This window comes from Panthera tigris, chromosome B4, assembly GCF_018350195.1.
Source record: "Panthera tigris isolate Pti1 chromosome B4, P.tigris_Pti1_mat1.1, whole genome shotgun sequence".
NCBI lineage: Eukaryota > Metazoa > Chordata > Mammalia > Carnivora > Felidae > Panthera > Panthera tigris.
Genome location: NC_056666.1, coordinates 36006421 through 36019387, shown reverse-complemented (window position 1 = coordinate 36019387; position 12967 = coordinate 36006421). Strand labels below are relative to the sequence as shown.

At 37.4% G+C, this 12967-nt stretch overlaps 1 protein-coding gene across 9 annotated transcripts in view; it reads left to right on the top strand.

The window, feature by feature from the left end:
* The window catches only part of ERC1 (ELKS/RAB6-interacting/CAST family member 1), a 509181-nt gene that overhangs the window by 419702 nt on the left and 76512 nt on the right, over nt 1-12967 (top strand). For 5 of the 9 annotated variants that reach the window (XM_042991509.1, XM_042991507.1, XM_042991508.1 and 2 more), the window contains one exon: nt 5297-5395. In XM_042991509.1, the coding sequence (XP_042847443.1) occupies nt 5297-5395 (99 nt within the window). Of the gene's footprint in view, nt 1-5296; nt 5396-6879; nt 6947-12967 lie in introns of all 9 variants that reach the window. The other 4 variants (XM_042991515.1, XM_042991513.1, XM_042991514.1 and 1 more) reach the window with 1 other exon arrangement.

The following is a 12967-nucleotide window of genomic DNA, read 5'->3' as shown; positions in this document are numbered from 1 at the left end:
GATTTCATTTGATTTCCTTATTGCCCTGGCTAGGACTTTCATTATAATATTGAATAGGATGGGGCACCTGGGTGGCTCAGTCGGTTAAGCATCCAACTTCAGCTCAGGTCATGATCCCATCGCTTGTGAGTTTGACCCCCTCATTGGGTTCTGTGGTGACAGCTCAGAGCCTGGAGCCTGTTTTGGATTCTGTGTCTCCAGCCCTGTCTGCCCCTTCCCTGCTTGCTTGCTCTCTCTCTCTCTCTCTCTTTTTTCTCTCTAAATAAGCAAACATTAAAAAAAAACTTTTTTATTAAAAAAATAATGTTGAATTGGAGCAGTGGTAAAAGTTCTTTTTTGTCCTTCAATTTAATGCTTTCACTTCAAAACTTTTACCATTATGCAAGATGTTTGCATTACCTACATAGTGAAATGAGAGAGTTCATGTACTGTTGATTTATTAATATTTAATATTTCTTCTTGCATCATTTTTGGTAAGTTATTTTTTAAGAAAAGTATCCCCTTTACCTAAGTATGCAAATGTATTGGCATACGTACAGTATTTGATGGTTTTTAAAATTTCTGTCTATAGTTATACCTCCAATTTGGTTCCTTCTATTATGGGTCTATGTCTTTTATTCTTGACATGTTTTGCTGAACATTTATCTATTATTAATTTCAAAGAACCTGATTTTTATGTTGTTATTTCTATTTTTAAAAGTTCATTGGGGTACCTGGGTGGCTCAGTTGGATAAGCATCCAACTTTGGCTCAGGTCATGATCTCACGTTCATGGGTTTGAGACCCGTGTCAGGCTCTGTGCTGACAGCTCAGCTGGAGACTGCTTTGTATTCTGTGTGTGTGTGTCTCTCTCTCTGCCCCTCCCCTGCTCATACTCTGTTTCTCAAAAAATAAAACGTTAAAAAAATTTAAAAAAAATTTTTTTAAGTTCAGATAAACAACTAACATTATACCACAAGGACTAGACAAAGAAGAAACTTAGCTGAAATTTAGTAGAGGAAGGAAATAACAAAGAAAAAATCAAAAATAGATAAAATAGAGACCAGAATAAACAATAACGTAACATTGAAAGTAATGACCAGTTTAAAAAAATAATAAAATTGGCAATGCTTTAACTTCATTAGTTAAGGGAAAAAAAGAGAAGTCTCAAAAACCAAAAGGAGAAATGGAAGAGAAAATAATACAACAGATAACCACAGAAATACATAGTGTGATAACAGATTACTGTAAACAATAATAATAACAAATCAGATAACTTAGGAAAAAAACATAATTCCTAAAAACACACGTTACCGAGAATGAATCATGAATCTTGACTCCAAAAAAATAAGAAATCTTCTTAGACCAATAACATGAAAGAACGAAAGTTGAATTAGGAAATCAAAAATCTCCCAGCACAGAAAAGTGCAAGACTATGTGGCTTCATTGGTGGATTCTACCAAACCTTTAAAAATTTTTTAAAAACTGGGGCTACTGTGTGGCTCAGTTGGTTAAGTGTCTGACTCTTGATTTCAGCTCATGTCATGATCTCACAGATTGCAAATTCAAGCCCTGATGGGTCTCATCACTGACAGTACAAAGCCTGTTTGAGATTCTCTCTCTCCCTTTCTCTCTCTCTCTCCCCCCCCCCCCAAATAAATAAATAAACTTAAAAAAATTTTTTTAAACATTAAAAAAAATAATGACAGTGGTGCCTGGGTTGACTCAGTTGGTTAGGCATCCGACTCGTGGTTTCAGCTCAGGTCATAATCTCACGGTTCATGAGTTTGAGCCCTGAGTTTGGCTCTGTGCTGACAGTGCAGAGCCTGCTTGGGATTCTCTCTCTCTCCCTCTCTCTCTGCCTCCTCCTCCCCTCTCAAAAAAAAAAAAAAAAAATGAATAAACTTAAAAATAAGTAAAAAATTAAAAAATAATGACAATCTGGGTGGCTCAGTCAAGCATTCAACTCTTGATTTCAACTCAGGTCTCTCTCTCTCACTCTGTATCACAAAAAAAATAATAAAAATAATCTTTATCAAAATCTTACAAAAAATGGAATAGAGGAAACACATTCAAAATCACTCTATGAGGCCAGCATCACCGTGATACCAAAGCAGGATAAAAACAATACAGAACAAAAAAATCTAGTTTGCCCAATATAAGAATTGCTACACCAGCTTTCTTTTGACATCCATTTGCATGGGACATGTTTCTCTACCCCCTCACTTTCAATCTGCAGGTGTCTTTAGGTCTAAAATGAGTCTTATAGGCAGCAAATAGATGGGTCTTGTTTTTTTTAACCATTCTGACCCCCTATGTCTTTTGATTGGAGCGTTTAGTCCATTTACATTCAAGGTAATTATAAGTAGATATGTATTTATTGCCATTTTATTACTTGTTTTGTCATTATTTCTGGAGATTTTCTCAGATCCTTCCTTGTCTTTGTCACTTTTGGGCTGTTCTTTACACTCAACGAATCCCCTTTAATATTTCTTGCAGGGCTGATTTAGTGGTCACTAACTCCTTTAGTTTTTGTTTGTCTGAGAAACTCTTTATCTCTCCTCTTCTAAATGATAGCTTTGCTGGATAGAGTGTTCCTGACTACAGATTTTTCCCATCCAGCACTTTGAATATATCATGCCAGTCTCTTCTGGCTTGCCATGTTTCTGTGGAGAAATGTCCAGCTAGGCTTTGAGTTTTCCTTTGTAAGTTAGGGACTTCTTTTGCTGCTTTTAAGACTTTTTTCTTTACCACTATATTTTACAAATTTAATTACAATATGTCTTGGTGTTGGCCTGCTTTGTTGATTTTGATGGGAGTTCTCTATTCCTTCTGGATCTGGATGTCTGTTTCATTCCCCCAGATGAGGGAAGTTTCCTGCTATCATTTCTTGAAATAAATTTTCTGCCCCCTTTTCTGTCTCTTCTTTTGGGACTCTTATAAGATGGATGTTACCATGTTTGAAGGAGTCACTGAGTTCCCTAAGTCTGTTCCTGTGTTTTATAATTCTTCTTTCTCTCTTTTGTTCAGCTTCTTTATTTTCCATTATTTTTTCTAGGTCACTAATTCATTCTTCTGCTTCTTCCAGCCTGCTGTTCATTGCATCATGCCTGTTTCCAATCTCATTTATGGCATTCTTCATCTATGATTGATTCTTTCTTAACTCTTTTATACTGGTGATAAGGGTCTCACTGATGTCGTCTATTCTTTTCTCAAGCCCAGTGCGTATCCTTAATGATTGTTACTTTAAATTCTCCATCAGGCCTGTTACTTATATCTGTTTTGCTTAGATCTCTGGCCGTGACCTTATCTTCCTCTTTCATTTGGGATGAATTTCTCCATCATGGCATTTTGTCTAAGTCTCTGCCTTCTTCTCTGTGTTAGAAAATCCAGTTATGTCTCCTGCTCCTCAAACTATTGTCCTTAGGAAGAAGGAGTCATGTAGTGCCCCGGCCTAGCACTTCAAGAAATGTCTCTGGTATGTGCTGCATGCACTCTGCTCTTGTGTTTTGGCTGATCTGTCCTTCAGGCCAGTCATCTGCGGAGGTTCCTCCTTGCCTGCTGTGAGCAGTGTTTGGTCCCTGGCCTGATTGTGGCAAGTTTTAGCCAGGTATACTCTGGTCTGGTTGTGAAATAAAACCTGACACCAGCTCCACCAGAGCTGAGGCCCTATAGAACTCTCTGGTTGGGAGATGTGATTTATTTTGAAAAACTGAATGCTTATTGGTGGTGTAAAGAAAAGCTATTGAATTTTATATATGTAGCTTCTGTCTAATCATCTCACTGAACTTTATTATAAGTTGTAACAGTTTTTCGGTTGATTCTCTTAGATTTTGTAGGTATGTCATTTCACTTACAGAACTATTCCCCCCAATGTTTATGGTCTGTATATAATATAACATGCCCCCAAATTGAATAGTTGTTTAAAAAATGAGTAGTTTTTATAGTAACATGGAAATATGGGTCATACATATCATGAAGTGAAAAAAGAGTTACAGAGTCCTATCCTAGATATAATAGAATCCAGTCTTTATTGTATTTTACTTTTTTAAACCTTTTTTTTTTTTTTTTTAAGTGGGCCTTACTCCCATGTGGGGCAATGAATTCATGAATCTGAAATCAAGAGTTGTATGCTGTACTGACTAAGCCAGCCAGGCACACCATTCCAGTCTTTATTTTTAAAAATAAAGCAAGCACTGGGGCACCTGGGTGGCTCAGTCAGTTAAGCATCCGACTTCAGCTCAGGTCATGATCTCATGGTCCGTGTGTTCGAGCCCCATGTTGGGCCCTGTGCTGACAGCTCAGAGCCTGGAGCCTGCTTTGGATTCTGTGTCTCCCTCTCTCTCTGCCCCTCCCCCACTCATGCTGTCTCTCTGTCTCTCTCTTGAAAATAAATAAACATTAAAAAGATTTTTTTAAATAAAAAATAAAGCAAGCACTGCATAGAGGGCTTAATTTGGGAAGATTACTCTTTCCCTCCAAAATCTCTATACTAATTTTGGTGCCTGTCATAGTTTGCTTGGGCTGCCATAGCAAAATACCATAAACTGGATGGCTTAAACTGCAGAAATTTATTTTCTCACAATGCTGGAGACTGTGAGAAGTCCAAGATCAAGGTGCCAGCTGATTCAGTTCCTGGTGAGAGTTCTCTTCCTGGCTTGCAGAAGCCAACTTCATAATGTTTTCTCCTATAGTGGGGGTGGGGGGGTGGTGAATGAAAGTGAGAATGAGAATGATCTCTTCCTCTTCTTAAAAGACCACAGTCCTATCAGATTAGGACCCCACCCTGATAGCCTTATTTAACCTTAATTACCTCCTAAAGACTCTAGCCAGATATACTTACATTGAGGGTTAGGACTCCAACATGAATGGAGACAGAGGAGGGGTGCACAATTCAGTTCAGTGCAGTGCCTAAATTTTCCCTGATATCTTCAGAAATCTGATGTTCATTTTATTTCAGACAGAATTAATTTTATTGTTTCTTAGGACATTCTTTTTTTTTTTTTTTTTTTTTTTAATTTTTTTAGTGCTTATTTATTTTTGAGAAAGAGAGAGATCACAGTTAGGGGAGGAGCAGAGAGAGAGGGCGACACAGAATCCGAAGCAGACTCAAGGCTCTGAGCTGTCAGCACAAAGCCTGATGGCAGGGCTCGAACTAACGAACCGCGAGATCATGACCTGAGCCAAAGTCAGATGGTTAACCGACTAAGCAACCCAGGCACCCCTGTTTCTTATGACATTCTTAAGGTACTTGTTACTTTTCAGTGTATCATAGAAATTTTTATCTCATTTTAACTTCATGAACCATTTCTTCTTAGACACAAAATAGAATGAAGCTAATGGCGGACAACTATGAGGATGACCGCTTCATGTCCTCCCGTTCCAATCAAACCAATCACAAGCCCTCCCCAGACCAGGTAAGACTGCTCTTGAATGTTTTATGAAACAAATGTGCTTTTATTTCCTTGTATTTTATACCAGCATGTTACAAATTCCAGAATATAAGTTAGAAAAATAAAATTAAATCATCAGTTTCTGATATCTCCTTCACTCATGTTTTTAAACACAGATTCAGTTTTTCTATAGGAAGGTGGTGGTGGATGATTCTGAATATTTTAAGAGGAGATACTCGAAAGTTTAGGACTATAAAAAATCACTGAATTGGGTTGAGAAAAAGATTAATCTCACAGATATATACTAATTTGTAAATGTCCTACTTTTCTTATTAAAACAATGCCTTATAAAAAAAACTCTTTTGAGTTCAATAAGGCACAACTCTGTTTAGAGATAACTATTGTTTAATTGCAAATTTTAAAATCTCTGATCATCACCCATTATAAAGAGTGAAAATTTCTTCTCTCTCATTTCCTTGGTTGATCCCTCCAGTATTTGTCATTCTTAAGGAAAATTATTGCCTTCAGCTTCTCATCAATGCAAAAGGGGCATTGATGAGTCTAAAGGGAGCCATATTCAACTCCAGTCTTTTGGAAGAACTGAACTCTCCCAAGATCTTGAAAATGATGGATGGGAGAGAGTGGTGAACAGATTACCTCATATCCCATTGCCAAAAATCGGATTTCAACATCTCCATCACACTCAATCTTAAAATGTATAGCTGAAGGAAAAAAATAATAATAATAGTTAAGTAATTACATCCATATGACTAAAAAGTCAAGGGAAACTCCCCCACTAAACATCCCCACTGAATGATAGCCATGGCATTGTCTTAGAAGAAGAAATATTGCAGATGAAAGCAGCAATAATATCCAAATTGCGATTTTTTTGTAAGATACAGAAGGCAGAGTCATAGTTTGATGACATTTACTAAACCAGTTTAGGCAAGCCTTATGTTTTAGAGGGAAAACAATACCAATCTTAATGTAGGCAGAATGGAGAACTGTCTGTCTGAGGTCAGCAGTCTTTCTTTGCCAAGAAATACTTTTGCTATCTCTGCCTGTTCTTGATACCCAGAATTAAATTTATGCCAGTGCATATAAGATGAGTATTAGATTCTTTCCTTGAAATAGGTTTTGATAATGTATAAATACAAGAATTGGATGCCTGGGAGTAGTGGGAGGCAAACAGAAATGGGGAAAGTTTGAAGAAAAGGCAAAAATAAAGAAAAGCCTTCAACCTGATAATGTTGCCCAGATCTTGCTCTGAAATGGAGACAGTATCCTGGAAAGGTAGGAAGAGTAGAAGTGTAACAACAAGCTAATTACTAATTTGAGTAGGTTAGGGAATTTAGGGAATTAGAATCTAATATAAGAAGAGTCAAGAATTTAGAGACCATTTTCTTCTACTACATTATGCTTATGTCTTTGTTTTAAATACTAACCAACTCTTTTTCATTCCCATGCTGCTCTGGGACATTGTTCCCTTTGTCAACTCTCTCCCCTAGGATGAGGAGGAGGGTATATGGGCATAGCCAATCAGATGCTCTTAGTTCAGCCATTTTGTTCAGAACGGTGAGAAACACCTTTCCTTAACTATAGAAATGTTTTCTGTTTGTTTGCTTTCATTTTTTTTTTTTTTTTACACAATCATTCTCACATCTTGTTTCTTTGTAATTCATGAAATTGTTTGGTGTGCTTTCTGTGTTCTCATTTTCACATGACTCCTGTGTGTATTGCTATGCTTCTGACATAGTGGGGTTGGGTTTTGTGGCTTTTTTTTCTTGTGTGTTAATAGTCACCTTTATAATTTCTTTATGTACATTTTTGGGAGAACTTCCAGGGCATATAAGTAAATTTCTCCTTTTGTGATTTTATTAATAAACTACCTTATCTAGTGTGATTCAGCAGTGTCCTGGTAAGGTTCATAGTGACTTACATCAAACTGGAAGTAGAAAATTGTTCAAAAATTCTGCCAGTAGGTTTGGGATATACTTTTTATGATAATTAATTATAAATATATGTCTTTAAAAAAATTGTGCTGTGAACTAAAACTTTTTGTTTCTATCTGTAGAAGGATGCTCTGAATTCCCAGGGTCAATGGTTCTTACAGAGTGCCTACATCCCCTAGGGCTTTGACATTACTCTCAAACTGTCCTTTAAGAAGTAAAGAAGTAAAGGAAGACCTTTTAAAAAATTGGTCTAAAGAATTCTTTCCCTCTCTTTTATGGATTGCTGCTGTGTTAAACAGTTGCCAGGACACTGTCTAGATTCTCCTTTCCAGGCCAATTGGCTGGAAAATACAGTCCAGCTGTGGCAGTATCTCCCTTTGATCTGATGCCCTGGAGGTTTGACTAAGGAAATCCTTTTCTTAGAAAAAAAAATAATTACAATTAATAAGTTCACACATATTGGTGGCCTTGCACTCCCTGGATTCACTGCCCTTGCTTATTGGTGATCTCACTCTTTTGGAGTCAGTTCTCCCTGAAAATTCTGTGTCTTAGTGTTATACTTCTTAAAATGATGAGAACATGTGTAAACCTCTCACTAGCAAACACAGCCAAGAAGGATGATGAGGTAAGTTGTGGAAAGGGGCATATACTGTGAAGATGGGAAGCTTTCCAAATGACTTTATCCTGAGGGTGTAAAAGGCGAAATGTATACCAGCCAAAAACCTCTTTCAGTTAGAGTGTTGCATGCCAGACAAAGCTAAAGCTGAGAAAATTAGTGTGCTAATTCTCTTTATCTACACTATCCCCTGTAAGGGTAGCTATTTGTCATCGTGAAGGATGTGGGAGCCATACAGTAGTTGAATATAGTTTACCAGTCCCCTCCTTCTAAATGAACCTGCCATGTCTATTTTGGCAGAACATATCTTGGCATGCCTTAGCAGGAAGCACGAACCTGATGTATATGAATAGGATTGTATTGATTGTATACCCTTTTTCTAGCCAATCAGAAGAAACAAGTTAGTGGTACAGGAAGAAGGCCCATATGTAACTTCACCAGGAGACTGAAAAATGAACAAACCTTCACGTACACTTGTTCCTAAAGTCTCCACTGTATTTTCTCTACTTCCCTAATAGAATAACTCCTACAGAGAGTTGAAATGCTAGTAATTTTTTTTTCCAAAAGAAGTTTCCTTTTTCTAAATAAGTTTATTCCAAAAGTTTATTTTTTCCAAATAAAAGTACAGCTTACTGCACTAAAATATTAACTACCATTGGTTTAACACAGTGGAGTTGTAATTAGCTGGTCTTAAGTGGAGTTCCTATGATACAATACTTCCAATTTTCTAAAATGTGCTATAAATGTCATGTTATCATAAGGGTTTCATAAGAAATGCATGAGTGACTGCAGATGTAATGACTTGACCTCCAGTTTTCCTCACTTGTTTTCTTGCAGAAAAGTTTTTCCTAACAAAACTTTAAACTTTTGAAATTGATGATTTACCTTATAAAACTTAAGAATATAAATAATACTTTACATCTCAAACCTTTTGTAAAACACAGTACGTATCAACAGCAAAACCTAGGTCTTACTAGATATAATCAATACTCAGGAAGAGAATCATAGAAGTACGGAGCTGAGAGGGGTCTCGGTAATTTCATAAGAAGTGGCAGAACATGATGGTTAAGACTCTAGGCTTTGGAGCAGAATGTCTCTGGTGAAATCTTAAAACCACCATGTATTTAACTTGTGACTTCGGACAAGATACTTAATCTCCCCGCAGTTCAATTTCTTCATCTTTCAAATGGGTGTTGTTGTGAGAAGCAGATGAGTTGTGAAAGGCATAAACTTTGTGGAGTCAGACAGCACTGCTTTGCATCTAGACTCCTCCACCTTCTTCGTGGCCTGGGGAAATTAACTCAGTTTTTTGTAAAAATGGGTTTATTAATGGACTACTTTGTAGGGTTGTTGGACAGATTAATAAGTTAATGTATGTAAAATGAATTGAACAGTGTCTTCCACCATGTACTCTGCTTATATTATTATATTTGTTGTTGCTCCTGTCATCATTAACTTGAATCCCCCTCCAGGAAGTAGTCAGCATTCAGTAAGTGTCAGTTACTATTTTTATTAATATCTATTCCAGTGCCCTCATTTTATATTGTAAGGGTGCTAAAAAAAAAAAAAAAAAAAAAAAAAAAAAGATTTAGATATGACATTAAAGCCCCCAGGCATTTCTGTGGTATGGAAAGAGGAACTAGTAGCTGACAGTGAAAGAGATAATCTAAGACATATTGATGATTATATCTCCCTTTCTGTCACCAAAAGTTTAATCTCTTGTATGCTGAGGAATTTTTTTCCCTCAAGAAAACACCTTGAATTTTTCTATAAAAGAGATTTATTCATTGAAACTTTCTTTGAAAGAGTTTGGTGTCAAGAAACCCTCCTCAGACACACAGAAGAAAGCAAGTGTTACCTCCAGTTAGAAAGCATGAAAGTCCCAGGGCACCTGCATGGCTCAGTCGGTTAAGTGTCCAATTTCAGCTCAAGTCATGATCTCGTGGTTCGTGAGTTTGAGCCCTGTGTCAGGCTCAGTGCTGACAGCTCAGAGCCTGGAGCCTGTTTTGGATTCTGTGTCTCGCTCTCTCTCTACCCCTACCCCACTCATGCTCTGTCTCTCTCTCCTTCAGAAGTAAGTAAACATTTTTTTAAAAAATGTATTTAAGAAGAAAGCATGAGAGTCCCTTCTCTCTCCCCTCAGCCTATAGGAAATCCATGTGAAATGTGTTCCCACTATTTTCCATCCCTTTAATTTGTTTTCTTCTTTCTTGTTTTTCCCTTACAGTAGAAAGTAGTCCCCATGGGCGCAGGGACTTCAATATGTTTACTTTTCTATTTCTATCATCTTGGGCACCTGGGTGGCTCAGTCAGTTGGTTAAGTGTCTGACTTCAGCTCAGGTCATGATCTCACGGTTTGTGAGTTTGAGCCCCGCATCTGGCTCTGTGCTGACAGCTCAGAGCCTGGAGCCCACTTCAGATTCTGTGTCTCCCCCTCTCTCTGCCCCTCCCATGCTCATGCTCTGTCTCTCTCTGTCTCTCAATAATAAATAAGCGTTAAAAAAAATGTATATTTCTATCATCTAGAAAATTCCTAGTATATAGTAGGCCCTCAGTAAGTTTATATTAAATTAGTTAACTTTTGAATTCATGAAATCCAGAGAAGAAACAGTAAAGTTTACACTGAAACCAAGAGCATAGAATTAGCTGTTAGCTTTAATGTCAGCATTACCAGTACAAGAAAGGGAAGTTTTGAAAAGGAAGATAGGAAAAGTGTCTAGAAACAAAAAGACCTGTACAGAGAAATGTTAAGAATTTAAAGGAAAGCCGTAATTAAGCCCTAGAATCAGGCTCCCATAATTTCATTCTAAATAAAAAAGAGTTGACTATAATTGAGAAATATTTTCTGTTGAAAACTGAACATCCTTCGGGTAGAAACTTTCCTCCTAGAACCTGTGACTCATAGCCATTAGAAAGAACCTGGAGCATAGTAGGTACCATGGCCATGTGCTCTTTGTATACTTCATTCTGTGGAAGCGCTTTATGTAAACTAGCAGCAGACCCCCTCAAATAAAGGATGTATTTGTCAAGAGACTTACCATTTGGTCTTGGAATAAGACCATTCCGCTGACTAAAATCTGAAAGAGTTGCCTGACTATTCGATCAGCACTATAGCGTCTCAAAACATGTTTTGGACCAGTATGTTATGAAACTTTTCTTTCTTAGAGATATCACTGGTAAGACAAACTTTTAATACAAATGTTTAATTTTTTTTAATGTTTATTTTTGAGAGAGAGAGTGACAGGAGTGAGGGAGGGGTAGAGAGAGGGAGACACAGAATCCAAAGCAGGCTCCAGGCTCCAGCTATCAGCACAGAGCCCGACGCGGGGCTGGAATCCACAAACTGGGAGATCATGACCTGAGCCAAAGTTGGATGCTTAACTGACTGAGCCACCCAGGCACCCCATTTTTTTTAATGTTTATTTTTTATTTTTGAAAGAAAGAGAGTGCAAAGGGGAAGGGGCAGAGAGAGGGAGACATAGAATCTGAAACAGGATTCAGGCTCTGAGCTGTCAGCACAGAGCCTGACATGGGGCTCGAACTCATGAACTGCGAGATCAAGACCTAAGTCAAAGTCAGACACTTAACTGACTGAGCTACCAAAGGTGCCCCCAGAAGTTTTTTATTTTAATGAAGTTGAACTTTTCAATTATTTCTTTTATGGATCGTGCCTTTCGTGACTAAAAAGTCATTGTCATACCCAAGATCACCTAGGTTTTGTCCTATATTATCTTCTAGGAATGTTATAGCTTTGCATTTTACATTTAGGTCTATGATCCATTTTGAACTGATTTTTTGAAAAGTGTAAAGTTTGTGCCTAGACTGATCTTTTTGCATGTGGATGTCCAGTTCTAGCATCATTTTTTGAAAAGACTCTGTGTGTTCCATTTTATTGCCTATACTGTTTTGCCAAAGATCAGGTGACTCTAAGTATGTGGGTCTGTTTCTGGGCTCTCTGTTCTTTCCCACTGATTTATTTGCTGGTTCTTTTGTCGATATTATATTATCTTTATTACTGTAGCTTTATAGTAAGGCTTGAAGTCAGGTAGTGTCAGATCTCCAACTTTGTTTTCTCCTTCAAAATTATGTTGACTATTCTGTATCTTTTGGCACTCCATATGAACTTCAGAATCAGTTTTCTGTTTTCCACAAAATAACTTGCTGGGATTTTGATTGGGATTGCATTGAATCTAGAGATCAGGTTGGAAAGAACTGACATCTTGACAATACTGGGTCTTCCTATCCATGAACCTGGACTGTCTCTCCATGTTTAGTTTTTTCATTGATTTCATTCATCAGAATTTTGTAATTTTCTTCATATAGATCTTGTACATATTTTGTTAGATTTATACTTAAGTATTTCATTTGGGGGGATGCTATGTAAATGGCATTGTGTTTTTTATTTCAAATTCCACTTGTTCATTGTTGGTATATCAGAAATCAATTGATTTTATATTAACCTTATACCCTACAACCTTATTATTGTAATTGTTAGGGTCAGGTGTAAGGCAGGGTAAAGATAGGAGTCAGAGGCTAGAAAATTTTAGCAGTCAAAGGCTTTATTTGGGAACTAAGGTCTTGGGCGAGGTTCCGTGACTCAGGGAGAGAGAGAGGAGTCAGGGAAGTCGCACCCAAGTGTGGTGGGGTGGGGTTTTTAAGCTGCAGCGGTTCCGGGTTTAGGTCTGGGTGGGCATTTTTAGCATCAGGTGGTGCTGTTGCTCGGTGATTGGTTGACCTCCAATTCGTTCTGGCAGCTACTAGGGGCTTTTCGTTGGGTTGCGCTGGCAAGATGGCTGTCCCCTCTACTGTGGTTCCAAGGACATCCTAACAGTAATTAATTGCTTATTAGTTCCAGGAGTTTTTGTTATTGTTCTTCAGTCATTTGGATTTTCTACTAGACAATAATGTCATCTCTGAATAGAGACAGTTTTATTTCTTCCTTCCCAATCTGTGTGTCTTTTATTTCCTTTTTTTTTTTTTTTTTTTTTTTTTTTTGTCTTATTGCATTAACTAGAACTTCTAGTACAA